This window comes from Pseudorasbora parva, chromosome 4 (assembly GCF_024679245.1).
Source record: "Pseudorasbora parva isolate DD20220531a chromosome 4, ASM2467924v1, whole genome shotgun sequence".
In the NCBI taxonomy this organism is placed as follows: Eukaryota; Metazoa; Chordata; class Actinopteri; order Cypriniformes; family Gobionidae; genus Pseudorasbora; species Pseudorasbora parva.
In genome coordinates, this window is record NC_090175.1 from 1,775,637 (window position 1) to 1,802,340 (window position 26,704).

Here is a 26,704-nt window from a genome sequence, read left to right on the forward strand (position 1 = left end):
TTTTCATAATGAAATAGAATGATTAACTAATCTTATCAGTGACCAAATGTGTGTATTTAGTGTGTGTGTATATATATATATTTTTTTGCCACAGGTCAGATTTTGAATTTAGATTTTTGTTTTTGTTTTTCAAAATTACAGAACCAACTATTTTAGCCAGACATCAAGAATCAACATATGATTCTCAACAATGGTGACATGGTTCATGCTGAAATGCATGCTGGGAACCAATGTGTTTTATAATTGGGTGGCTCCCAGAATGCATTGTGACATATAAACATGTCACCATTGTTGAGATCCATATGCTGATTCTTGATGTCTGTGTGTCCAAATATCCAAATGTTTATCTGCAGTCCCGATGATTCGGCTCCGTCAGTTCCGCCTGACAATGAACATGTTTGGACAGATGCAAATGTTGGGGGCGTGCATATAAATGATCCCCAAAGCTTGCGTCACGGTTGGGTTTATGTTAAGAAGCATTTTTTTTTTTTTTCGTGGTGTTTTTGATTCACGAGATTTACATAAGAAGTAGGAGGCAATGGTGTTTGAGACTCACAGTATGTGATGTCCATGGACTGAACTCTTATTATTTCACCATGGCAAGGTTACTTCAATTTTTCATTCTAGGGCACCTTTAAAATCAATCTCAATTGTTTTTTTTAACCAGCTTTCCATAAATGGCCAAACCAAATGAACAAAACCCCAGTAATAGATCTCAGATCAACAGACTGACTCTGACCCAAACAGGCCTGTGGCCTAAAGACATGGAAACACTCAAATTACTCACACATGAAATATCACACCATATCACTTTCATTTACACAGAATGTTACATGTATAATCATAAGAGAACTTCAGGTGATCAGAATCTGTAATTCTTACACACTTAATTTTCTGAATTACTGATTTGGTGGCAAGAAGACAGAAGATATTCAACATCTGCTGCTGTATTTATTGAACAAAACTTGCTTTGGAGGTCAGATTTGCAGAATAAGAATTGAATTATACCGTGTGATGACTGTTTCCTGTACACATGGCAATAAAGTTTAAAATTGAAAATACAATTTTCATGAGCTGTATTTCTATCCTACTCTCCTGACCTTTTGTATGAATTAATCAAAACTTAGTTTGAAGTATTGTTTTGTCGACTTCTTAGTGACATGGCTAGTATGTATCAAGGTCAGCGTGTCTAGCTAGGGCATGATGTTCTGTCATGGCTGATAAGGTGAGACTTGTTGCAACTAAAACAGACCACACAGCAGTATTTTCCAACATAAGTCATTGTTGGGTACATAAAAGGATAGTAAGAAGGTTATTTTCAGTATGCCAAGAGTGAGGAAGAGGGTTACTAACAGAGGGGTTCTGAAAACATGCATTTTTTTCCATGCCACCAAATAGAATGTATCAAATAAAGCCTGGTTTCAAACACACTTCCAATCTGCCATTGGTTCCCCAAATCCACGCCATTGGTTGAACTGTTGTTACAATGTTCAGCCCTGTCAAGTCTCTCAAATGAACAGATCATGATTGCCTTTGACGCCAATAGCGAGAGAGAAGTTACACCCTCAAAAAGAAGAGTGAGTGTCCTTTGACATCCAGAAGGACCTGTTCTAGATCAATTGTCTTATTGGTCATCACTGTATACAAGACAAATAACAACAGTCTTGATGTCAAGACTATATCGGACCCTACGCGAGGTCAAGACTGTTAGAGAGTTGTTCATAGGCAAAGGCTGTTCAGTCCAACATTTAATACCATCATATCCAGATTCGTCAACTGGTTTGAAACAGCTTGCCAGCAATGCCTTCATGCCTTTTTTGGCTCAATATGGAGAGGTAATAGCAGGAAGTACACCTCCTTTGGGATAAAAATGTCTTAAAGATTCTGGGATTGGAAGGAAACTGCAGTGAAGATGGATGACTGGGAATTATGCAAAACAACGAGGGAAAGCAACCAAGAAAGAATTTGCAAAAGCAATGTAAATGATGAACAGCTGTTCTTGACTCAATCCTTTTGTTTTTACAGACAAACTGTCCAACACACCATCGGTTGTTAAAGGAACACTTTTTTTTTTTTTTTGAAAATATGCTCATTTTCCAAGTCCGTTTTCCAAGAGTTAAACAGTTGAGTTGTTATGCTAAGCTATGCTAAAAGTGCTACCAACAGATACAGAGATCGGCTGAATGGATTCAAAAACGGTAAAACTCAACTGTTTAACTCTGAGGGACCTGGGAAATGAGCATATTTTCAAAAAAAAAAAAAGTGGTGTGTTCCTTTAAGGTACACTAACGTTATCCAATTTGTGATATAATCAAATACTTAAATCAAGTTTACAACAATGCCATTGAAGAACTATTTATGGTCCCCCAGAGAAACTTTCAGGTTACATTGATTCATTTATAAATACACATATTGCTAGATGATTACTCAGTTACACGTCAAAGAAAGAAAATACCTCAAACGGTCATAACATGAGGTGGTATTTCAGACGCGTTTAATCTTCACGCTGATGGATTTAAACCTTATTTCTGACAGGTTGACCAAACGGCTCCAATGGATCCATGTGTAAAACGCAATTAAAGTGCGTCACTTACCTTTTCAACAATGTGGATCTCTTCAGGGAAAATCAATCAAGAAAAACTCATCTAGAGCCTAGAGCACCACCTCGAGGCCATTGTTTAAAACACAGGGAAACAAATAAATACCTAAAAAAATATGTAACTGGTCTGGTGTCTGCATTATGTTTTGTAAATTTTAAAGAGTGCTGGACATTAATGTCAGCCGTTTTTAAAGACATAGAAGATGATTGTCCTGATATTTTTTTAAAACACTACATTACTCATGTGAGTTATTAACATTCATCTTTGAGGAACGATTGAGCCCAAAAGTCCCAAAATGTAATTCCAGGTTAACATCTGAATGCAGAAATATGACAAACATGTAAAAAATATGACTAAAATAATTTCAAATCTGTGTGGGCATAACTGTGTTGATGTTTTCATTGAAATCTACAAATATAGTGATTTAATACTGAGCTTATTTACATTTTTATGACTGAAAGAATTGAGCTTTCTCTAAGGTCATTCCTGGATAACCCATCAATGGCCATTTTGGACTGTAATAATGCATTTTGGTGTAAAACTGCATCAGAAAGAAGCCCCTGAAGGACACAAAACATGTGCACATGTCAGAAAGTGTCTCTTAAAATGATATTTTGAGCTTTTCGGTCACCGGTGCACTTTATGTGTCCTTCTGATAATACTGATAAAACATTCATAATGTATTTATGTTAAAAACCATCTATTCAGACTAAAAGATTACCTTAAAGTGATTGGACCTCGGTTTGGGAAACCCGGCTTTATTAATAAAAAGATCATGTTCATGCTTTGAAATAAAACAGGAGCCCTTTGTTAAGTGACATGGTCAGATTTATTGGTCATTGTTTGGACATGTGAGACTCTAGAGCCGAGATCATGCGGATGAAGATCGAGAGCCATCGGGAACACACCGGAGGGGTTAAACGTGCAGCTTTGGGCTTTCAGGCAGACAGATTAAGATGAGGAATCCTGGGAGAGGTGTGTGTGTGTGTGAGTGTGTGAGTGTGTGTGTGTATCCAGGCGGTTATCCGGTCCTCAGGATGATGTGAACTCCGGAGTCCGTGAACACGGGGCCGCTCATGTCTCCAACCTTCAGCGCGAATGACACGTCTTCAAACGGCTTCTGCATTTGACCTGACACACACACACACAGATATATGATTTATAAGCCTTTTGTAAAGTGGGGATATGGGTAATGTCCTCATATTTCACCCTCTCCTGTAATACCTGTGTCATACCCATGGCATTATACACATTTGAGTCCTCATATGGGATGGGCAACAGTGGTGGAGTATATGAAAGTGACAGCGACAATCGGTCATGAAAACTCTGATCGCCCTGACATTGATATGTGCAGCGCTGTTGTTAAGGAAAGAGTGCATTAAAAATGAGTTTCCCTTTCTAGCCCGTGAAATACTAGCGTGGCCTAGTTCATGTCTGCATTTGAGTCCTTCAGTGCGGGTGTAAGTTGTAATAGGTGTATATCTGATTAATCTCATATAGGATGCGTTTGGAGCTTATTCATTTGCTCTGCAGGGTGGTGTATTTACTGTTTCAGCTCAAATACAATGGTTATTTTGTTTCTTTTGCAAAGACATTTATGCATCATAATCTATAGTCATATGTTTGTTTTCATAGACATCTCATGTTTGTATGTCAACATTAATTTTCGTAACAGTCTTAAAATAGTTTCATATCTCCATGATGGAGATGCCACGCCCCCCCTACACACACACACAAGCCCCGCCCCTCTGCGCACACACACAAGCCCCACCCCCCTACACACACAAGCCCCGCCCTACTATTAATCCAGTACTCGTTTTTGAGACCTATTTCGACCTATAATCGAAATGAGAAATTGACAAAAATTCCCATCCCTAGTCCTGATATTTCACACACACACACACACACCCTCGTGAAGCCGACGTCTCATTCGCGTTGGATAACACTGATTGTGGATCTGTAATCTCACCTCTGCCGAACATGCCCAGATCTCCGCCATTCCTCGCCGAGCTGCAGTCGCTGAACTGAGACGCCAAACTCTCAAACTCCTCCTCTCCGGATTTAATCTGTTCAATGTACTCTATCACACACACACACACACACACACAGATGTTAATACAGAAGTGCAATTGTTTCTTCCATTTTTATGCACATTTTGGGATATCACAATAAAAAAGCACTGGATGGAAATGCCAACATGTTCATGAATTCAAACCAATTCTAAATCAGACCAATCACAGCAGACTGGGTTTGTAGTAACCTAAACCTGTTTGTAGGAGACGCCACAGCTAAACTGGGAACCTTAAAACAGCCTCATTGTGTGTGTGTGTGTGTGTGTGTGTGTGTGTGTGTGTGTGTGTGTGTGTGTGTGTGTGTGTGTGTGTGTGTGTGTGTGGCTTACTGTGGATGAGCTGCAGAGCCTCGTCTTTGCTCCGTGTGATGTTTTCCTCTCTCCAGGATGAAGGCCTGCGGGACTGAGTGTGTTTGACCAGCAGGTGTGAGCAGCGAACCTTCTCCGCCTCGCCCATCCCATCCGCGCCCGATCCACTCGGACGCTCCCATTGGCTGGCGTTAGTGATGTGGTTAAAGTAATACACACGACCTGGAGAAACAACATGGTTGAGATCTGGTGACTGTGGCGGCCATTTTAGTTCAGTCAACTCATTGTCATGTTCAAGAAACCAATTTGAAATGATTGGAGCTTTGTGACATGGTGCATTATCCTGCTGGAAGTAGCCATCAGAGGATGGGGACATGGTGGTCATAAAGGGATGGACATGGTCAGAAACAATGCTCAGGTAGGCCGTGGCATTTAAACGATGCCCAATTGGCACTAAGGGGCCTAAAGTGTGCCAAGAAAACACCCCCACACCATTACACCACCACCACCAGCCTGCACAGTGGGAACAAGGCATGATGGGTCCATGTTCTCATTCTGTTTACGCCAAATTCTGACTCTACAATCTGAATGTCTCAGCAGAAATCGAGACTCATCAGACCAGGCAACATTTCTCCAGTCTTCAACTGGCCAATTTTGGTGAGCTTGTGCAAATTGTCGCCTCTTTTTCCTATTTGTAGTGGAGATGAGTGGTACCCGGTGGGGTCTTCTGCTGGTGTAGCCCATCCGCCTCAAGGTTGTGTGTGTTGTGGCTTCACAAATGCTTTGCTGCACACCTCGGTTGTAACGAGTGGTTATTTCAGTCAAAGTTGCTCTTCTATCAGCTTGAATCAGTCGGCCCATTCTCCTCTGACCTCGAGCATCAACAAGGCATTTTCTCCCACAGGACTGCTGCATACTGGATGCTCTTCCCTTTTCACACCATTCTTTGTAAACTCTAGAAATGGTTGTGTGTGTAAATCCCAGTAACTGAGCAGATTGTGAAATACTCAGACCGGCCCGTCTGGCACCAACAACCATGCCACGCTCAAAACGGCTTAAATCACCTTTCTTTCCCATTCTGACATTCAGTTTGGAGTTCAGGAGATTGTCTTGACCAGGACCACACCCCTAAATGCACTGAAGAACTGCCATGTGATTGGCTGATTAGATAATTGCATTAATGAGAAATTGAACAGGTGTTCAAGGAGAGAGAGACCCAACTGGATTCCATTAAAATCCTGTAAAAATTATCCTACAGGATATTTTTGTATAAGACAATTTCCACAAAATCCTACACTGTAAAAAAAAAATTGGTTTAACTTAAAAAAGTAACCTGGTTGCCTCACATTTTTAAGATTATTAAAATTAAAAAATTGAGTTGACACAATGAAGGAAATTGGTTTAATAAATAGAAATTCAAATATCTGAACCAAATAAAAAATGTGATAAATCATGAAAATAGCACTATTTGGCATGTTTAACTGTGTCATCACAAATAAAACACACACAATTACCCAATATGCTCACAAAATCTTTTAATAATATTTTAATAAAGGTTGTCGCATCTCAAAAATGTTCATTGTATTAATTTTTATTTTATTTCAATGAACTCAAAAAAATGAAGGCAACTAGGTTCCTTTTTTAATTTAAACCAACAATTTTTTTTTTGTGTGTGTATATAAATCAGATAAGAATCTTATTGGACAACACATGAATATCAGAACAGAATCCTATACGGGTCCATTTTAGGAAAATGAGGACAATATTTTAGCCGTACTATTTGGAAATCTGAGTGCAAAAAAATTTATTATTGAGAAAATCTCCTTTAAAGTTTTCCGAATTAAGTGCTTAGCAATGCATATTACTACTAATTATACATTTCTGATATATTTACGGTAGGAATTGTACAAAATATCCTCAAGGAACATGATCTTAATATCAGAATGATTTTTGGCATAAAAGAAAAATGCATAATTTTGACCCACACAATGTATTGTTGGCTATCGCGACACCAGACTGAAGATTAATGCTGTATTATTAATGTATTGCGGCTATTGTGATCTTTTAGATAATTTTCAAATCATGAAACAATTTAAACTCTTAATCACTACACATGATATTGATTTAAGCTGATCGTGAGAGGACATTAAATCCCGTGTAGGCTACACGATTGATTTTTTATCAAATATGTACTCGTGATTTAATCAAATAATAGTAAAAACACAAAAATGATCCGCTTTCTGGACTGAAAACTCCCGCTGTTTAACCTCCAGTCCGGCCCAGTTCACATCTTCAGTTAATATGTTCAGAAATATACATGTTTAGATGTTCAGTTTTCACTCCTCGGGTGTTAAACACGGAGCAGTTTGGGCTTAAATCGGTTCGGTTGGGTTGGGTTGGGTTAGCATCGTCTCAAGCGCGGGCTCGGTTGTTTTGGCGGTTCGGTGTCGGTTAGCCATTAGCATAACGTTACGCATCTGCTCCCATGCGCCCAAACGCAGACTCTGTTCCGGGTTTACACATGACTGCGGGCCGCCGTGACTGACCTGAACTGCGGCTCATGCGCTTCTCCCAGCCGGACGGCAGCTTCTCGTCGTCGGACATGATTCCAGAATGGTGTCGGTCGGTCGGTTCGGCGGCTCGGCTCCGGTCTGATGTAGCGCCGCTGCGGTGCCCACACTGGCCGACAGAGGGCGACACTCGGACAACACGACCTGCGGAGACTGCAGAAAATCAGCACAAAACTAAAGAATAACATTAACAAGTTAAAGTTTAAATTACATACAACATAAAACAAAGTAACTGGCATACTAAGTCACAATTATGACTTGAAAATATATTACATCTGACGCACAACGGTTTAACAACAACGTTACATTATATTAGAAATTAACATACTCAAAATTGTGATTAAAAATGCATAATTATGGCATAAAAGTAGAAATTGTGACATAAAAATGCATAATCGTGCCATAGTAGTAGAAATTGTTACTTACAAATTCATAATTATGGTTTAAAAGTCGAAATTGTGACTTAAAAATGCATAATTATGGCATAAAAATTGAAATTGTGACTTAAAAATTCATAATTATGGCATAAAAGTAGAAATTGTGACTTAAAATGCATAATTATGGCATAAAAGTAGAAATTGTGACTTAATAATTCATAATTATGACACAATAAAAGTTGAAATTGTGACTTAAAAATGCATAATGGTGGCATAAAAGTAGAAATTGTGACTTTGAAATTCCTAATTATGACATAAAAGTAGAAATTGTGACTTAAAAATTCATAATTATTGAATAAAAGTTTAAATTGTGACAAAAATGCATAACTATGGCATAAAATGTGATTTAAAATTTATGGCATAATTGTCGATATTATGAGATAAAAACTATATTAACATGTATCTGACGCTACAACGGTTTAACAACAACAATTATATTAGAAATGGACATACCATAAGTCAAAATTATGACTTTAAATTGTATAATTATGGCATACAAGTGAGGAACGAGACATTCACGACGCTTTGCATCGATTAGCAGCCATTTCCATGGGGACCTCATCCATCTGCGCTCCTTCCGGGCTGTCGTTGGTCAAACCCGCTGTCAGTCAAACTTGCGCTTATCTGATTGGCCAGACGCGAGCGGATGTTTTCACGGCGCTGCTTTACGGCAAATGCCCGAGAGAGTGCGAGAGGAGCGCGTCTGATTATCTGCGGGAAATAACGACAGAACATCAGGTATGTGTCGGTTATTACACGCGCTATAAATGCGGTTTACGATTACATTACATTAGCACTGATACATCTCACTAAAGATGGCGATTAATAACAGGAGAGAGCGCTCGTGATAATGACAGCAGTGTGTGTGTGTGTGTGTGTGTGTGTGTGTGTGTGTGTGTGTGTGTGTGTGTGTGTGTGTGTGTGTGTGGTGATGATGATGATGATGATGATGATGATGATGATGTGTGTGTGTTTCAGAGATGATCGAGGTGGTGTGTAACGACCGATTGGGGAAGAAGGTTCGAGTCAAATGCAAGTATCCTTTGAATCGCTGTGTGTGTGTGTGTGTGTGTGTGTGTGTGTGTGTGTGTGTGTGTGTGTGTGTGTGTGTGTGTGTGTGTGTGTGTGTGAGAGAGAGAGAGAGAGAGAGAGAGAGAGAGAGAGAGAGAGAGAAAATGTGTGTGAGAGAGAGAGAGAGAGAGAGAGAGAGAGAGAGAAAATGTGTGTGTGAGAGAGAGAGAGAGAGAGAGAGAGAGAGAGAGAGAGAGTGTGTGTGTGTGTTATGGTCTTAACAGTGTGTGTCAGTCAGGAGGACACGATCGGGGATCTGAAGAAGCTGATCGCGGCTCAGACCGGCACACGCTGGGACAAGATCGTGCTCAAGAAATGGTGAGAGAGCGCCTGCTCAGATGATGATGATGATGATGATGGTGATGATGATGGTGATGATGATGTGGTAATGATGATGATGATGATGTGGTGATGATGATGATGATGATGTGGTGATGATGATGATGTGGTGATGTGTCTGTGCAGGTACACCATATTCAAGGACCACGTGTCTCTGGGAGACTGTATCCTTCACACACTTCATCTCCTCCCTCAGGGAAACACATTTAGGGTTTCTTAAGCACTACGTTTGTTTTAAAGGTGCAGTGTGTAATATATATGAGGATCTATTGAGAGAAATGCAATATAATACACACAACTCTGTTTTCAGACCCCACACAATGAGCCGTTATGTGTTTATTTCCTCAGAATGAGTCGTTTCTATCTACACACACTGCGGGTCGCTTACAGTGAAGCCGCCATTTTGTGCCGCCATGTTTCTACGGTAGCCCTAAAGGGACAAACTTCTCTATAGAGCACTAGCGTCTCTCCGCCGTCTCAGACGAGCCCATCTTTGTCCTGTGTGGGCCACCGTAGCTTCTCTCTGTGCTCAGAAAGGGAGGGGTGGGTGAACTCACTGCTAGATGCCCCTAAAACTTACACACTGCACCTTTAAGAGCTTTAAAGACTTGCAGAAACCCAGTTAAAATAAAGGCTTTCTTAGTGAATATATTGTAAAATGTAATTATTCCCATGATGCAAAGATGACATTTGTAGCGTCATAATTATGTATTATTGCAATATTATATAATTTCCGGCCGCCCTGAAGATGAGAAGGAGGACACATGACGTAAGGTGTGCACCTTTAACACACAGGCTTGCGTAGTACACTTCCTTTGACTCGTACACACTAGATTTGGTGCCTTTTTTTAAATAATAGTTGCTAAATGGATCTGAAAAGTTGGCAACATGAGTTCCAGCCCATGTAAAAATTATTTTTCATACAGTGTTTATTAATCTTTGATCATAAAACACCCGCTCAGTGTAACGCATTACACTTTTCCCTTGTAAATGTAAAGTAAGGGATTGTTAATTTTTCTGTCATAGTTATTTTTCTAAAGTAATTAAATACTAAAATGAAATCTTAAGCGTTATTGTTATATCATATGCGAGTCAGCTGTTGGCCTTTTGTGTCTGTGTGAAATTGTCTGTCTATATGTATAATGTTCATATCTTTGACTCTGATCATCAGATGAAATCCATGACGGCATGAACCTCGAGCTGTATTACCAGTAGAACACACACACACACACACACACACACACACACACACACATCATGTCTCAAAGCATCAGAATATCTGTTCATTTGAATTGTTTTGATATTATTTGGAAATAAAACTCATATTTATGTATGATCAGGTGTCTGTTGAACATGTTTAATCAGAAATACACCATCACACACACTAAAGAACATCTCCTCAGTCCTCTGAGCGTCTGATTTATCCCTGGGTTAAGTCACAAATGAAAGCACAAATCATTCATCAGGTGGTCTGTGGAAAACACAGTGTCCAGCCGAAAACACAGTGTCCAGCGAACCCCAGACTGAGGGATTGGTCAGCAGTAATCTGAATGCTCCTCCTCCACATAATTAGCCGGAAATAAGCCCACCTGCAGAGAAACACACGGATGTGAATGAGCTGTGGACAGAAATCACTGATTATTCATAATACTTATGTCTTTTATGATACACTCTAAAAAATGCTGGGTTTAGTTTTTAATACAAATTATTAAAAACTAAACACCCCACTCTCTGGGCTTAAACAACCCAACCGTTTGCCTAACACACCCCAATTGCTGGGCTAAAACAACCCAACCGCTGGGCTAAAACAACCCTACCGCTGGGCTAAAACAACCCAACCGCTGGGCTAAAACAACCCTACCGCTGGGCTAAAACAACCCAACCGCTGGGCTTAAACAACCCTACCGCTGGGCTAAAACACCCTAACCGCTGGGCTAAAACAACCCTACAGCTGGGCTAAAACACCCCTACAGCTGGGCTAAAACACCCTAACCGCTGGGCTAAAACAACCCTACAGCTGGGCTAAAACACCCTAACCGCTGGGCTAAAACAACCCAACCGCTGGGCTTAAACAACCCTACCGCTGAGCTAAAACACCCCTACCGCTGGGCCAAAACACCCTAACCGCTGGGCTAAAACAACCCTACCGCTGGGCTAAAACACCCCAACCGCTGGTCTAAAACAAGCCTACAGCTGGGTTAAAACACCCTAACCGCTTGGCTAAAACAAGCCTACAGCTGGGTTAAAACACCCTAACCGCTTGGCTAAAACAACCCTACAGCTGGGCTAAAACAACCCTAACCGCTGGGCTAAAACACCCCAAACGCTGGGCTAAAACACTCCAACCGCTTGGCTAAAACAACCCTACCGCTAGGCTAAAACACCCCAACCGCTGGTCTAAAACAAGCCAACAGCTGGGTTAAAACACCCTAACCGCTTGGCTAAAACAACCCTAACCGCTTGGCTAAAACAACCCTAACCGCTGGGCTAAAACAAGCCAAACGCTGGGCTAAAACACCCTAACCGCTTGGCTAAAACAACCCAACCGCTGGGCTAAAAAAACCCTAACCGCTGGGCTAAAACAAGACAAACGCTGGGCTAAAACACTCCAACCGCTGGGCTTAAACCGCTGGGCTAAAACACCCCAACCGCTGGGCTAAAACACTCCAACCGCTGGGCTTAAACCGCTGGGCTAAAACACCCCAACCGCTGGGCTAAAACACTCCAACCGCTGGGCTTAAACCGCTGGGCTAAAACACCCCAACCGCTGGACTAAAACACTCCAACCGCTGGGCTAAAACTGCTGGGCTAAAATAACCCAACCGCTGGGCTAAAACAACCCTAACCGCTGGGCTAAAACAACCCTAACCGCTGGGCTAAAACACCCCAACCGCTGGGCTAAAACAGTCCAACCGCTGGGCTAAAACTGCTAGGCTAAAACAACCCAACCGCTGGGCTAAAACACCCCAACCGCTGGTCTAAAGCAAGCCTACAGCTGGGTTAAAACAACCCTAACCGCTGGTCTAAAGCAAGCCTACCGCTGGGCTAAAACACCCTAACCACTTGGCTAAAACAACCCAACCGCTGGGCTAAAACAACCCTAACCGCTGGGCTAAAACAAGCCAAACGCTGGGCTAAAACACTCCAACCGCTGGGCTTAAACCGCTGGGCTAAAACACCCCAACCGCTGGGCTAAAACACTCCAACCGCTGGGCTAAAACTGCTGGGCTAAAACAACCCAACCGCTGGGCTAAAACAACCCTAACCACTGGGCTAAAACAACCCTAACCGCTGGGCTAAAACAACCCTAACCGCTGGGCTAAATTAAGCCAAACGCTGGGCTAAAACACCCCAACCGCTGGGCTAAAACAACCCTACCGCTGGGCTAAAACACCCCAACCGCTGGTCTAAAACAAGCCTACAGCTGGGTTAAAACACCCTAACCGCTTGGCTAAAACAAGCCTACAGCTGGGTTAAAACACCCTAACCGCTTGGCTAAAACAACCCTACAGCTGGGCTAAAACAACCCTAACCGCTGGGCTAAAACACCCCAAACGCTGGGCTAAAACACTCCAACCGCTTGGCTAAAACAACCCTACCGCTGGGCTAAAACAACCCTACCGCTAGGCTAAAACACCCCAACCGCTGGTCTAAAACAAGCCTACAGCTGGGTTAAAACACCCTAACCGCTTGGCTAAAACAACCCTACAGCTGGGTTAAAACAACCCTAACCGCTGGGCTAAAACAAGCCAAACGCTGGGCTAAAACACTCCAACCGCTGGGCTTAAACCGCTGGGCTAAAACACCCCAACCGCTGGGCTAAAACACTCCAACCGCTGGGCTTAAACCGCTGGGCTAAAACACCCCAACCGCTGGGCTAAAACACCCCAACCGCTGGGCTAAAACACTCCAACCGCTGGGCTAAAACTGCTGGGCTAAAACAACCCAACCGCTGGGCTAAAACAACCCTAACCGCTGGGCTAAAACACTCCAACCGCTGGGCTAAAACACTCCAACCGCTGGGCTAAAACAACCCTAACCGCTGGGCTAAAACAACCCTAACCGCTGGGCTAAAACACTCCAACCGCTGGGCTAAAACAACCCAACCGCTGGGCTAAAACAACCCTAACCGCTGGGCTAAAACACTCCAACCGCTTGGCTAAAACAACCCTACCACTGGGCTAAAACAACCCTACCGCTAGGCTAAAACACCCCAACCGCTGGTCTAAAACAAGCCTACAGCTGGGTTAAAACACCCTAACCGCTTGGCTAAAACAACCCTACAGCTGGGTTAAAACAACCCTAACCGCTGGGCTAAAACAAGCCAAACGCTGGGCTAAAACACTCCAACCGCTGGGCTTAAACCGCTGGGCTAAAACACCCCAACCGCTGGGCTAAAACACTCCAACCGCTGGGCTAAAACACTCCAACCGCTGGGCTTAAACCGCTGGGCTAAAACACCCCAACCGCTGGGCTAAAACACCCCAACCGCTGGGCTAAAACACCCCAACCGCTGGGCTAAAACACTCCAACCGCTGGGCTAAAACTGCTGGGCTAAAACAACCCAACCGCTGGGCTAAAACAACCCTAACCGCTGGGCTAAAACACTCCAACCGCTGGGCTAAAACACTCCAACCGCTGGGCTAAAACAACCCTAACCGCTGGGCTAAAACAACCCTAACCGCTGGGCTAAAACACTCCAACCGCTGGGCTAAAACAACCCAACCGCTGGGCTAAAACAACCCTAACCGCTGGGCTAAAACACTCCAACCGCTGGGCTAAAACAACCCTAACCGCTGGGCTAAAACACTCCAACCGCTGGGCTAAAACAACCCAACCGCTGGGCTAAAACAACCCTAACCGCTGGGCTAAAACAACCCTAACCGCTGGGCTAAAACAACCCAACCGCTGGGCTAAAACAACCCTAACCGCTGGGCTAAAACAACCCTAACCGCTGGGCTAAAACACTCCAACCGCTGGGCTAAAACACCCCAACCGCTGGGCTAAAACAACCCAACCGCTGGGCTAAAACAACCCTAACCGCTGGGCTAAAACAACCCTAACCGCTGGGCTAAAACACTCCAACCGCTGGGCTAAAACACCCTATCCGCTGGGCTAAAACACCCCAACCGCTGGGCTAAAACACCCTATCCGCTGGGCTAAAACACCCCAACCGCTGGGCTAAAAAGCATGTTTTTTATGGGAATGTCCTGACTAAAATACAAAATGAAAAACTGTAAAATAACACAAAGATTGCCCCTGAATAATAACAAATTTCAGGTGCTGGTTTTATGGAGTACATCTGAAGAAGGTCCCACATCGGGGTGAGTAAATTATCCTTTTCAGTGTGTGTGTGTGTGTGTCGTACCCTGCCGTACACCTCTCCCCTCCACCAGCCGTTGTGAGCTTTCTTAGAGATGATTTTGACGGTGTCTCCCTCCCGCAGAGAGAGTTCGGTTCGGTCACGTGCGGAGAAATCGTAGCGCACTTTAGCGGTGCCGAAGTAGCGCTCACTCTGCCCTGCAAACACACACAGATGAGCACTGAAGGCTGGTGTGTGTGTGTGTGTGTGTGTGTGTGTGTGTGTGTGTGTGTGTGTGTGTGTGTGTGTGTGTGTGTGTGTGTGTGTGTGTGTGTACCTGTGCTGCGGCTGTTGCTCTGCACCGGGGATGCGCTCTGCTCGGGCTGCTTATAGGCCGTCTGCAGTCTGGAGTCCACATCTTTGAAACACTCTCTCAGCGAGTTTTCCTGATAGTACTGCACCAGCTCCTGCCACACACACACACACACACACTAATCCTATTAATAAGGATAACTAAAACAATAAATGTTACAGTTAGTGTGTGTGTGTGTGTGTGTGTGTGTGTGTGTGTGTGTGTGTGTGTGTGTGTGTGTGTGTGTGTGTGTGTACTTACGAACAGCCCCTTGAAGGCTTTCTTCTCGTTGATTCTGTAGAGACCTTCTATGAACGTGACCTTTATGTGTCTGATTTCCATGTTGAACCTGAGACAGAGACAGAGAGGTGTGTCACTGGTGCTGTTTGATTGACAGCTGTCAGTCAGCGTGTTTGACGTATAATCACAGTACTTGAGGCTGATGGCAAATTCTCCAGCGTCTTTCTGTCGCACCAGAAACGTCCCGTCAGAGCGAGACGTCAGCAGAGTTTTAGCACCGGCCCGGTCCATGCTACCGGCAAACCTGAGACACACACACACACACACACACACACACACACAATCAAAAAACGATGCCTGGTAACTTTAAGACCTGTGTTTTTAATAAAAAAGAGTGAATATAGATGAAACGTGTGTCGTTTACCAGGGCATTGCTGTTAAATCTGGAGGTGTCGCCTGCAGAGACACAACAACACATTTACTAGCACTAGTTCCTAGGAATTGCCAAGCAGAATTATATTAGATTATATATATATATTATATACAGCAGGGTCCAAATGTAAGAATATGTACATCTAATTTAATTTAAACCTGGAAATAAACAGTGTTTAGTTTAGTGTTTAATGTCTGTGCGGAGACGAGTGGTAATAAGGATATATAGATATAAAGTTACACTAAAGTTACAAATGTCAAGATTCATTTACTATATCAGTAAAATTACATGAGACCCTTTTTTTCTTAAAAATAAAATTGAAATGATGTGAGTTTTTGCTTAAAAATGATCTGCCAATCAGAAATCAGATTATGTTTCTCACCCCATTGGCAGATCATTTGGCCTGTTTTAAGCAAAAACTCATTTTGATATTTTTCACCAGAAAACAAGAAAAATGATGTCATTACTGATCTAGTGAATGCATCTTGATTTAGGAATATGTCGATGTTGTGCAGTGCTGCAGGAATACTGCATGAGAATATGAAGCTCAGGAGTGGAGGCTGGAGCTTGGCCTCACCGGTACGAACGGCTTGACTCTGCTGCAGGGAAACCAGCCGACCTCGCCGATGGTCAGATTGCGGCCCTGAAACGACACATCCGGGATTTAGACAACAGAAACCACCACTGAAGAGGAAAAGAGAAGGACAAAACTGCAGACGACAGGGTTTCTCTTCTCCTTTATCAGAAGAGAGCGAAACTCGTGTGTGTGTGTGTGTGTGTGTGTGTGTGTGTGTGTGTGTGTGTGTGTGTGTGTGTGTGTGTGTGTGTTTGTGTGTGTGTGTGTCCTTTAGACACATACCCTACAGTTAATAAATCTTGTTTTTTATGCAGTCTTAATTTTTAGACTTTTTTCTTTTCTAATTTTTTAGTTATGTAATGAGTTTATAGTTAAATTGTAAAGCATTATTTGACCGTTTAAGCATCCTTGTTACTGAATAAATGACAAAACTGATATTTAGATATTATTGTGTTTTTTGACCATTCAAGCGCAAAAATATACAAAAGGGCTCAATTCACTTTTTTTTCTTTTAAAAACCCCATCTATATAGATTTAATAATGGTGTATTTATGCTTTAGTTAGTGTATCAGATTACGCTTAAGTTTAAAATAAGTTTACATATATTTTTTATTTCAGTTAACATTTATTTAATTTCAACTAATGAAAATGTTATAATGGTTTTAGTGAACTATCTGATACGTTACTGAATAATGTGTCAAATCTTCTTCTTCTTATTTTCCTCATAGTTCTTGTCATCTAAAGCTGGTTTTTATTTAGTTATCGGCTCATTTTGGTCAGTGACGTGACAAAAATTATGACAAATTATTGGAATATAAATCAAGACATCTCTTCTGTGATGATGAGGGCGGGGCCACCTGTCAATCACATGAGATCCACCAATAGCAAACCAGCGAAGGCTGGTGTTGTGACTGCTAGCGAAGGCTGGTGTTGTGACTGCTAGCGAAGGCTGGTGTTGTGACTGCTAGTGAAGGCTAGTGTTGTGACTGCTAGCGAAGGCTGGTGTTGTGACTGCTAGCGAAGGCTGGTGTTGTGACTGCTAGCGAAGGCTGGTGTTGTGACTGCTAGCGAAGGCTGGTGTTGTGACTGCTAGCGAAGGCTGGTGTTGTGACTGCTAGCGAAGGCTGGTGTTGTGACTGCTAGTGAAGGCTAGCGGTGTGACTGCTAGCGAAGGCTGGTGTTGTGACTGCTAGCGAAGGCTGGTGTTGTGATTGCTAGCGAAGGCTGGTGTTGTGACTGCTAGCGAATGCTGGTGTTGTGACTGCTAGTGAAGGCTGGTGGTGTGACTGCTAGCGAAGGCTGGTGTTGTGACTGCTAGCGAAGGCTGGTGTTGTGACTGCTAGCGAAGGCTGGTGTTGTGACTGCTAGCGAAGGCTGGTGTTGTGACTGCTAGCGAAGGCTGGTGTTGTGACTGCTAGCGAAGGCTGGTGTTGTGACTGCTAGCGAAGGCTAGCGTTGTGACTGCTAGCGAAGGCTGGTGTTGTGACTGCTAGCGAAGGCTGGTGTTGTGACTGCTAGCGAAGGCTGGTGTTGTGACTGCTAGCGAAGGCTGGTGTTGTGACTGCTAGCGAAGGCTGGTGTTGTGACTGCTAGCGAAGGCTGGTGTTGTGACTGCTAGCGAAGGCTGGTGTTGTGACTGCTAGCGAAGGCTGGTGGTGTGACTGCTAGCGAAGGCTGGTGTTGTGACTGCTAGCGAAGGCTGGTGTTGTGACTGCTAGCGAAGGCTGGTGTTGTGACTGCTAGCGAAGGCTGGTGGTGTGACTGCTAGGGAAGGCTGGTGTTGTGACTGCTAGCAAAGGCTGGTGTTGTGACTGCTAGCGAAGGCTGGTGTTGTGACTGCTAGTGAAGGCTAGCGGTGTGACTGCTAGCGAAGGCTGGTGTTGTGACTGCTAGTGAAGGCTAGCGGTGTGACTGCTAGTGAAGGCTGGTGTTGTGACTGCTAGCGAAGGCTGGTGTTGTGACTGCTAGTGAAAGCTAGCGGTGTGATTGATAGCGAAGGCTAGAGGTGTGACTGCTAGCGAAGGCTGGTGTTGTGACTGCTAGTGAAGGCTAGCGGTGTGACTGCTAGTGAAGGCTGGTGTTGTGACTGCTAGCGAAGGCTGGTGTTGTGACTGCTAGCGAAGGCTGGTGTTGTGACTGCTAGCAAAGGCTGGTGTTGTGACTGCTAGCGAAGGCTGGTGGTGTGACTGCTAGCGAAGGCTGGTGTTGTGACTGCTAGCGAAGGCTGGTGTTGTGACTGCTAGCGAAGGCTGGTGTTGTGACTGCTAGCGAAGGCTGGTGGTGTGACTGCTAGGGAAGGCTGGTGTTGTGACTGCTAGCGAAGGCTGGTGTTGTGACTGCTAGCGAAGGCTGGTGTTGTGACTGCTAGCGAAGGCTGGTGTTGTGACTGCTAGCGAAGGCTGGTGTTGTGACTGCTAGCGAAGGCTGGTGTTGTGACTGCTAGCGAAGGCTGGTGTTGTGACTGCTAGCGAAGGCTGGTGTTGTGACTGCTAGCGAAGGCTGGTGTTGTGACTGCTAGCGAAGGCAGATGTTGTGACTGCTAGCGAAGGCTGGTGGTATGACTGCTAGTGAAGGCAGATGTTGTGACTGCTAGCGAAGGCTAGCGGTGTGACTGGTAGTGAAGGCTGGTGGTGTGACTGCTAGCGAAGGCTGGGGTTGTGACTGCTAGCGAAGGCTGGTGTTGTGACTGCTAGCGAAGGCTGGTGGTGTGACTGCTAGCGAAGGCTGGTGCTGTGACTGCTAGCGAAGGCTGGTGTTGTGATTGCTAGCGAAGGCTGGTGTTGTGACTGCTAGCGAAGGCTGGTGGTGTGACTGCTAGCGAAGGCAGTGGTGTGACTGCTAGCGAAGGCAGATGTTGTGACTGCTAGCGAAGGCTAGCGGTGTGACTGCTAGTGAAGGCTGGTGGTGTGACTGGTGGTGTGACTGGTAGCGAAGGCTGGTGTTGTGACTGCAAGCTAAGGCTGGTGGTGTGACTGTTAGCGAAGGCTGGTGGTGTGACTGCTAGCGAAGGCTAGCGGTGTGACTGCAAGTGAAGGCTGGCGGTGTGACTGCTAGTGAAGGCTAGCGGTGTGACTGCTAGTGAAGGCTGGTGTTGTGACTGCTAGCGAAGGCTAGCGGTGTGACTGCTAGGGAAGGCTGGTGTTGTGACTGCTAGTGAAGGCTGGTGGTGTGACTGCTAGCGAAGGCTGGTGTTGTGACTGCTAGCGAAGGCTGGTGGTGTGACTGCTAGCGAAGGCTGTTGGTGTGACTGCTAGCGAAGGCTGGTGTTGTGACTGCTAGGGAAGGCTGGTGTTGTGACTGCTAGCGAAGGCTGGTGTTGTGACTGCTAGCGAAGGCTGGTGGTGTGACTGCTAGCGAAGGCTGGTGTTGTGACTGCTAGCGAAGGCTGGTGGTGTGACTGCTAGCGAAGGCTGTTGGTGTGACTGCTAGCGAAGGCTGGGGTTGTGACTGCTAGCGAAGGCTGGCGGTGTGACTGCTAGCGAAGGCTGGTGTTGTGACTGCTAGAGAAGGCTGGTGTTGTGACTGCTAGCGAATGCTGGTGTTGTGACTGCTGGCGAAGGCTGGTGTTGTGACTGCTAGCGAAGGCTGGTGTTGTGACTGCTAGCGAAGGCTGGTGTTGTGACTGCTGGCGAAGGCTGGTGTTGTGACTGCTGGCGAAGGCTGGTGTTGTGACTGCTAGCGAAGGCTGGTGTTGTGACTGCTAGCGAAGGCTGGTGTTGTGACTGCTAGCGAAGGCTGGTGTTGTGACTGCTAGCGAAGGCTGGTGTTGTGACTGCTAGCGAAGGCTGGTGTTGTGACTGCTAGCGAAGGCTGGTGTTGTGACTGCTAGCGAAGGCTGGTGTTGTGACTGCTAGAGAAGGCTGGTGTTGTGACTGCTAGCGAAGGCTGGTGTTGTGACTGCTAGCGAAGGCTGGTGTTGTGACTGCTAGCGAAGGCTGGTGTTGTGACTGCTAGAGAAGGCTGGTGTTGTGACTGCTAGAGAAGGCTGGTGTTGTGACTGCTAGCGAAGGCTGGTGTTGTGACTGCTAGCGAAGGCTGGTGTTGTGACTGCTAGCGAAGGCTGGTGTTGTGACTGCTAGCGAAGGCTGGTGTTGTGACTGCTAGCGAAGGCTGGTGTTGTGACTGCTAGCGAAGGCTGGTGTTGTGACTGCTAGCGAAGGCTGGTGTTGTGACTGCTAGCGAAGGCTGGTGTTGTGACTGCTAGCGAAGGCTGGTGTTGTGACTGCTAGCGAAGGCTGGTGTTGTGACTGCTAGCGAAGGCTGGTGTTGTGACTGCTAGCGAAGGCTGGTGTTGTGACTGCTAGCGAATGCTGGTGTTGTGACTGCTAGCGAAGGCTGGTGTTGTGACTGCTAGCGAAGGCTGGTGGTGTGACTGCTAGCGAAGGCTGGTGGTGTGACTGCTAGCGAAGGCTGGTGTTGTGACTGCTAGCGAAGGCTGGTGTTGTGACTGCTAGAGAAGGCTGGTGTTGTGACTGCTAGCGAATGCTGGTGTTGTGACTGCTGGCGAAGGCTGGTGTTGTGACTGCTGGCGAAGGCTGGTGTTGTGACTGCTGGCGAAGGCTGGTGTTGTGACTGCTAGCGAAGGCTGGTGTTGTGACTGCTAGCGAAGGCTGGTGTTGTGACTGCTAGCGAAGGCTGGTGTTGTGACTGCTAGCGAAGGCTGGTGTTGTGACTGCTAGCGAAGGCTGGTGTTGTGACTGCTAGCGAAGGCTGGTGTTGTGACTGCTAGCGAAGGCTGGTGTTGTGACTGCTAGCGAAGGCTGGTGTTGTGACTGCTAGCGAAGGCTGGTGTTGTGACTGCTAGCGAAGGCTGGTGTTGTGACTGCTAGCGAAGGCTGGTGTTGTGACTGCTAGCGAAGGCTGGTGTTGTGACTGCTAGCGAAGGCTGGTGTTGTGACTGCTAGCGAAGGCTGGTGTTGTGACTGCTAGCGAAGGCTGGTGTTGTGACTGCTGGCGAAGGCTGGTGTTGTGACTGCTAGAGAAGGCTGGTGTTGTGACTGCTAGCGAAGGCTGGTGTTGTGACTGCTAGCGAAGGCTGGTGTTGTGACTGCTAGCGAAGGCTGGTGTTGTGACTGCTAGCGAATGCTGGTGTTGTGACTGCTAGCGAAGGCTGGTGTTGTGACTGCTAGCGAAGGCTGGTGGTGTGACTGCTAGCGAAGGCTGGTGGTGTGACTGCTAGCGAAGGCTGGTGTTGTGACTGCTAGCGAAGGCTGGTGTTGTGACTGCTAGCGAAGGCTGGTGTTGTGACTGCTAGCGAAGGCTGGTGTTGTGACTGCTAGCGAAGGCTGGTGTTGTGACTGCTAGCGAAGGCTGGTGTTGTGACTGCTAGCGAAGGCTGGTGTTGTGACTGCTAGCGAAGGCTGGTGTTGTGACTGCTAGCGAATGCTGGTGTTGTGACTGCTAGCGAATGCTGGTGTTGTGACTGCTAGCGAAGGCTGGTGTTGTGACTGCTAGCGAAGGCTGGTGTTGTGACTGCTAGCGAAGGCTGGTGGTGTGACTGCTAGCGAAGGCTGGTGGTGTGACTGCTAGCGAAGGCTGGTGTTGTGACTGCTAGCGAAGGCTGGTGTTGTGACTGCTAGCGAAGGCTGGTGTTGTGACTGCTAGCGAAGGCTGGTGTTGTGACTGCTAGCGAAGGCTGGTGTTGTGACTGCTAGCGAATGCTGGTGTTGTGACTGCTAGCGAAGGCTGGTGTTGTGACTGCTAGCGAAGGCTGGTGGTGTGACTGCTAGCGAAGGCTGGTGGTGTGACTGCTAGCGAAGGCTGGTGTTGTGACTGCTAGCGAAGGCTGGTGTTGTGACTGCTAGCGAAGGCTGGTGGTGTGACTGCTAGCGAAGGCTGGTGGTGTGACTGCTAGCGAAGGCTGGTGTTGTGACTGCTAGCGAAGGCTGGTGTTGTGACTGCTAGCGAAGGCTGGTGTTGTGACTGCTAGCGAAGGCTGGTGTTGTGACTGCTAGCGAAGGCTGGTGTTGTGACTGCTAGCGAAGGCTGGTGTTGTGACTGCTAGCGAAGGCTGGTGTTGTGACTGCTAGCGAAGGCTGGTGTTGTGACTGCTAGCGAAGGCTGGTGTTGTGACTGCTAGCGAAGGCTGGTGTTGTGACTGCTAGCGAAGGCTGGTGTTGTGACTGCTAGCGAAGGCTGGTGTTGTGACTGCTAGCGAAGGCTGGTGTTGTGACTGCTAGCGAAGGCTGGTGTTGTGACTGCTAGCGAAGGCTGGTGTTGTGACTGCTAGCGAAGGCTGGTGTTGTGACTGCTAGCGAAGGCTGGTGTTGTGACTGCTAGCGAAGGCTGGTGTTGTGACTGCTAGCGAAGGCTGGTGTTGTGACTGCTAGCGAAGGCTGGTGTTGTGACTGCTAGCGAAGGCTGGTGTTGTGACTGCTAGCGAAGGCTGGTGTTGTGACTGCTAGCGAAGGCTGGTGTTGTGACTGCTAGCGAAGGCTGGTGTTGTGACTGCTAGCGAAGGCTGGTGTTGTGACTGCTAGCGAAGGCTGGTGGTGTGACTGCTAGGGAAGGCTGGTGTTGTGACTGCTAGCGAAGGCTGGTGTTGTGACTGCTAGCGAAGGCTGGTGTTGTGACTGCTAGCGAAGGCTGGTGTTGTGACTGCTAGCGAAGGCTGGTGTTGTGACTGCTAGCGAAGGCTGGTGTTGTGACTGCTAGCGAAGGCTGGTGTTGTGACTGCTAGCGAAGGCTGGTGTTGTGACTGCTAGCGAAGGCTGGTGTTGTGACTGCTAGCGAAGGCAGATGTTGTGACTGCTAGCGAAGGCTGGTGGTATGACTGCTAGTGAAGGCAGATGTTGTGACTGCTAGCGAAGGCTAGCGGTGTGACTGGTAGTGAAGGCTGGTGGTGTGACTGCTAGCGAAGGCTGGGGTTGTGACTGCTAGCGAAGGCTGGTGTTGTGACTGCTAGCGAAGGCTGGTGGTGTGACTGCTAGCGAAGGCTGGTGCTGTGACTGCTAGCGAAGGCTGGTGTTGTGATTGCTAGCGAAGGCTGGTGTTGTGACTGCTAGCGAAGGCTGGTGGTGTGACTGCTAGCGAAGGCAGTGGTGTGACTGCTAGCGAAGGCAGATGTTGTGACTGCTAGCGAAGGCTAGCGGTGTGACTGCTAGTGAAGGCTGGTGGTGTGACTGGTGGTGTGACTGGTAGCGAAGGCTGGTGTTGTGACTGCAAGCTAAGGCTGGTGGTGTGACTGTTAGCGAAGGCTGGTGGTGTGACTGCTAGCGAAGGCTAGCGGTGTGACTGCAAGTGAAGGCTGGCGGTGTGACTGCTAGTGAAGGCTAGCGGTGTGACTGCTAGTGAAGGCTGGTGTTGTGACTGCTAGCGAAGGCTAGCGGTGTGACTGCTAGGGAAGGCTGGTGTTGTGACTGCTAGTGAAGGCTGGTGGTGTGACTGCTAGCGAAGGCTGGTGTTGTGACTGCTAGCGAAGGCTGGTGGTGTGACTGCTAGCGAAGGCTGTTGGTGTGACTGCTAGCGAAGGCTGGTGTTGTGACTGCTAGGGAAGGCTGGTGTTGTGACTGCTAGCGAAGGCTGGTGTTGTGACTGCTAGCGAAGGCTGGTGGTGTGACTGCTAGCGAAGGCTGGTGTTGTGACTGCTAGCGAAGGCTGGTGGTGTGACTGCTAGCGAAGGCTGTTGGTGTGACTGCTAGCGAAGGCTGGGGTTGTGACTGCTAGCGAAGGCTGGCGGTGTGACTGCTAGCGAAGGCTGGTGTTGTGACTGCTAGAGAAGGCTGGTGTTGTGACTGCTAGCGAATGCTGGTGTTGTGACTGCTGGCGAAGGCTGGTGTTGTGACTGCTAGCGAAGGCTGGTGTTGTGACTGCTAGCGAAGGCTGGTGTTGTGACTGCTGGCGAAGGCTGGTGTTGTGACTGCTGGCGAAGGCTGGTGTTGTGACTGCTAGCGAAGGCTGGTGTTGTGACTGCTAGCGAAGGCTGGTGTTGTGACTGCTAGCGAAGGCTGGTGTTGTGACTGCTAGCGAAGGCTGGTGTTGTGACTGCTAGCGAAGGCTGGTGTTGTGACTGCTAGCGAAGGCTGGTGTTGTGACTGCTAGCGAAGGCTGGTGTTGTGACTGCTAGAGAAGGCTGGTGTTGTGACTGCTAGCGAAGGCTGGTGTTGTGACTGCTAGCGAAGGCTGGTGTTGTGACTGCTAGCGAAGGCTGGTGTTGTGACTGCTAGAGAAGGCTGGTGTTGTGACTGCTAGAGAAGGCTGGTGTTGTGACTGCTAGCGAAGGCTGGTGTTGTGACTGCTAGCGAAGGCTGGTGTTGTGACTGCTAGCGAAGGCTGGTGTTGTGACTGCTAGCGAAGGCTGGTGTTGTGACTGCTAGCGAAGGCTGGTGTTGTGACTGCTAGCGAAGGCTGGTGTTGTGACTGCTAGCGAAGGCTGGTGTTGTGACTGCTAGCGAAGGCTGGTGTTGTGACTGCTAGCGAAGGCTGGTGTTGTGACTGCTAGCGAAGGCTGGTGTTGTGACTGCTAGCGAAGGCTGGTGTTGTGACTGCTAGCGAAGGCTGGTGTTGTGACTGCTAGCGAATGCTGGTGTTGTGACTGCTAGCGAAGGCTGGTGTTGTGACTGCTAGCGAAGGCTGGTGGTGTGACTGCTAGCGAAGGCTGGTGGTGTGACTGCTAGCGAAGGCTGGTGTTGTGACTGCTAGCGAAGGCTGGTGTTGTGACTGCTAGAGAAGGCTGGTGTTGTGACTGCTAGCGAATGCTGGTGTTGTGACTGCTGGCGAAGGCTGGTGTTGTGACTGCTGGCGAAGGCTGGTGTTGTGACTGCTGGCGAAGGCTGGTGTTGTGACTGCTAGCGAAGGCTGGTGTTGTGACTGCTAGCGAAGGCTGGTGTTGTGACTGCTAGCGAAGGCTGGTGTTGTGACTGCTAGCGAAGGCTGGTGTTGTGACTGCTAGCGAAGGCTGGTGTTGTGACTGCTAGCGAAGGCTGGTGTTGTGACTGCTAGCGAAGGCTGGTGTTGTGACTGCTAGCGAAGGCTGGTGTTGTGACTGCTAGCGAAGGCTGGTGTTGTGACTGCTAGCGAAGGCTGGTGTTGTGACTGCTAGCGAAGGCTGGTGTTGTGACTGCTAGCGAAGGCTGGTGTTGTGACTGCTAGCGAAGGCTGGTGTTGTGACTGCTAGCGAAGGCTGGTGTTGTGACTGCTAGCGAAGGCTGGTGTTGTGACTGCTGGCGAAGGCTGGTGTTGTGACTGCTAGAGAAGGCTGGTGTTGTGACTGCTAGCGAAGGCTGGTGTTGTGACTGCTAGCGAAGGCTGGTGTTGTGACTGCTAGCGAAGGCTGGTGTTGTGACTGCTAGCGAATGCTGGTGTTGTGACTGCTAGCGAAGGCTGGTGTTGTGACTGCTAGCGAAGGCTGGTGGTGTGACTGCTAGCGAAGGCTGGTGGTGTGACTGCTAGCGAAGGCTGGTGTTGTGACTGCTAGCGAAGGCTGGTGTTGTGACTGCTAGCGAAGGCTGGTGTTGTGACTGCTAGCGAAGGCTGGTGTTGTGACTGCTAGCGAAGGCTGGTGTTGTGACTGCTAGCGAAGGCTGGTGTTGTGACTGCTAGCGAAGGCTGGTGTTGTGACTGCTAGCGAAGGCTGGTGTTGTGACTGCTAGCGAATGCTGGTGTTGTGACTGCTAGCGAATGCTGGTGTTGTGACTGCTAGCGAAGGCTGGTGTTGTGACTGCTAGCGAAGGCTGGTGTTGTGACTGCTAGCGAAGGCTGGTGGTGTGACTGCTAGCGAAGGCTGGTGGTGTGACTGCTAGCGAAGGCTGGTGTTGTGACTGCTAGCGAAGGCTGGTGTTGTGACTGCTAGCGAAGGCTGGTGTTGTGACTGCTAGCGAAGGCTGGTGTTGTGACTGCTAGCGAAGGCTGGTGTTGTGACTGCTAGCGAATGCTGGTGTTGTGACTGCTAGCGAAGGCTGGTGTTGTGACTGCTAGCGAAGGCTGGTGGTGTGACTGCTAGCGAAGGCTGGTGGTGTGACTGCTAGCGAAGGCTGGTGTTGTGACTGCTAGCGAAGGCTGGTGTTGTGACTGCTAGCGAAGGCTGGTGGTGTGACTGCTAGCGAAGGCTGGTGGTGTGACTGCTAGCGAAGGCTGGTGTTGTGACTGCTAGCGAAGGCTGGTGTTGTGACTGCTAGCGAAGGCTGGTGTTGTGACTGCTAGCGAAGGCTGGTGTTGTGACTGCTAGCGAAGGCTGGTGTTGTGACTGCTAGCGAAGGCTGGTGTTGTGACTGCTAGCGAAGGCTGGTGTTGTGACTGCTAGCGAAGGCTGGTGTTGTGACTGCTAGCGAAGGCTGGTGTTGTGACTGCTAGCGAAGGCTGGTGTTGTGACTGCTAGCGAAGGCTGGTGTTGTGACTGCTAGCGAAGGCTGGTGTTGTGACTGCTAGCGAAGGCTGGTGTTGTGACTGCTAGCGAAGGCTGGTGT

The 26,704-nt window shown here is 47.3% G+C and overlaps 3 protein-coding genes across 4 annotated transcripts in view; 1 reads left to right on the plus strand and 2 right to left on the minus strand.

Annotated features, from left to right (window-relative positions):
• Nucleotides 1-3,406: 3,406 nt before the first annotated feature.
• pin1 (peptidylprolyl cis/trans isomerase, NIMA-interacting 1) lies at nt 3,407-7,683 on the minus strand. Its single transcript, XM_067440523.1, has 4 exons — nt 7,527-7,683; nt 5,002-5,202; nt 4,570-4,680; nt 3,407-3,731 (listed from the first exon to the last, which is right to left on the minus strand). Exons 1-4 carry the CDS (start codon nt 7,582-7,584, stop codon nt 3,622-3,624), a joined length of 480 nt encoding a protein of 159 aa, XP_067296624.1. The 5' UTR covers nt 7,585-7,683; the 3' UTR covers nt 3,407-3,621.
• Nucleotides 7,684-8,595: 912 nt separating this feature from the next.
• Nucleotides 8,596-10,730, plus strand: ubl5 (ubiquitin like 5). The gene is made up of 5 exons (XM_067440524.1): nt 8,596-8,725; nt 8,966-9,023; nt 9,293-9,376; nt 9,524-9,561; nt 10,569-10,730. Exons 2-5 carry the CDS (start codon nt 8,968-8,970, stop codon nt 10,610-10,612), a joined length of 222 nt encoding a protein of 73 aa, XP_067296625.1. The 5' UTR covers nt 8,596-8,725; nt 8,966-8,967; the 3' UTR covers nt 10,613-10,730.
• A 12-nt stretch (nt 10,731-10,742) lies between these two features.
• The window catches only part of LOC137072623 (proto-oncogene vav-like), a 69,723-nt gene continuing 53,761 nt past the window's right edge, over nt 10,743-26,704 (minus strand). For both annotated transcript variants that reach the window (XM_067440493.1, XM_067440492.1), the window contains exons 25-31: nt 16,302-16,367; nt 15,716-15,747; nt 15,485-15,595; nt 15,313-15,400; nt 15,037-15,166; nt 14,766-14,917; nt 10,743-10,986 (exon numbers count right to left, since the gene is read on the minus strand). In XM_067440493.1, coding sequence (XP_067296594.1) covers nt 10,933-10,986; nt 14,766-14,917; nt 15,037-15,166; nt 15,313-15,400; nt 15,485-15,595; nt 15,716-15,747; nt 16,302-16,367 — 633 coding nt within the window. In that variant the 3' untranslated portion in view covers nt 10,743-10,932. The remainder of the gene's footprint in view (nt 10,987-14,765; nt 14,918-15,036; nt 15,167-15,312; nt 15,401-15,484; nt 15,596-15,715; nt 15,748-16,301; nt 16,368-26,704) is intronic.

Bases quoted from the DNA above. Each gene is read 5' to 3' on its own strand.
- ubl5 (XM_067440524.1), top strand. From the start codon at position 8,968: ATGATCGAGGTGGTGTGTAACGACCGATTGGGGAAGAAGGTTCGAGTC. The intron at 9,024-9,292 runs GTATCCTTTGAA...AGTGTGTGTCAG, and splicing joins AAGGTTCGAGTCAAATGCAA to TCAGGAGGACACGATCGGGG. The intron at 9,562-10,568 runs GTATCCTTCACA...TCTGATCATCAG, and splicing joins CCACGTGTCTCTGGGAGACT to ATGAAATCCATGACGGCATG.
- pin1 (XM_067440523.1), bottom strand. From the start codon at position 7,584: ATGTCCGACGACGAGAAGCTGCCGTCCGGCTGGGAGAAGCGCATGAGC. The intron at 4,681-5,001 runs GTAAGCCACACA...TGTGTGTGATAG, and splicing joins GGCTCTGCAGCTCATCCACA to AGTACATTGAACAGATTAAA. The intron at 3,732-4,569 runs GTGAGATTACAG...TGTGTGTGTCAG, and splicing joins TCTGGGCATGTTCGGCAGAG to GTCAAATGCAGAAGCCGTTT.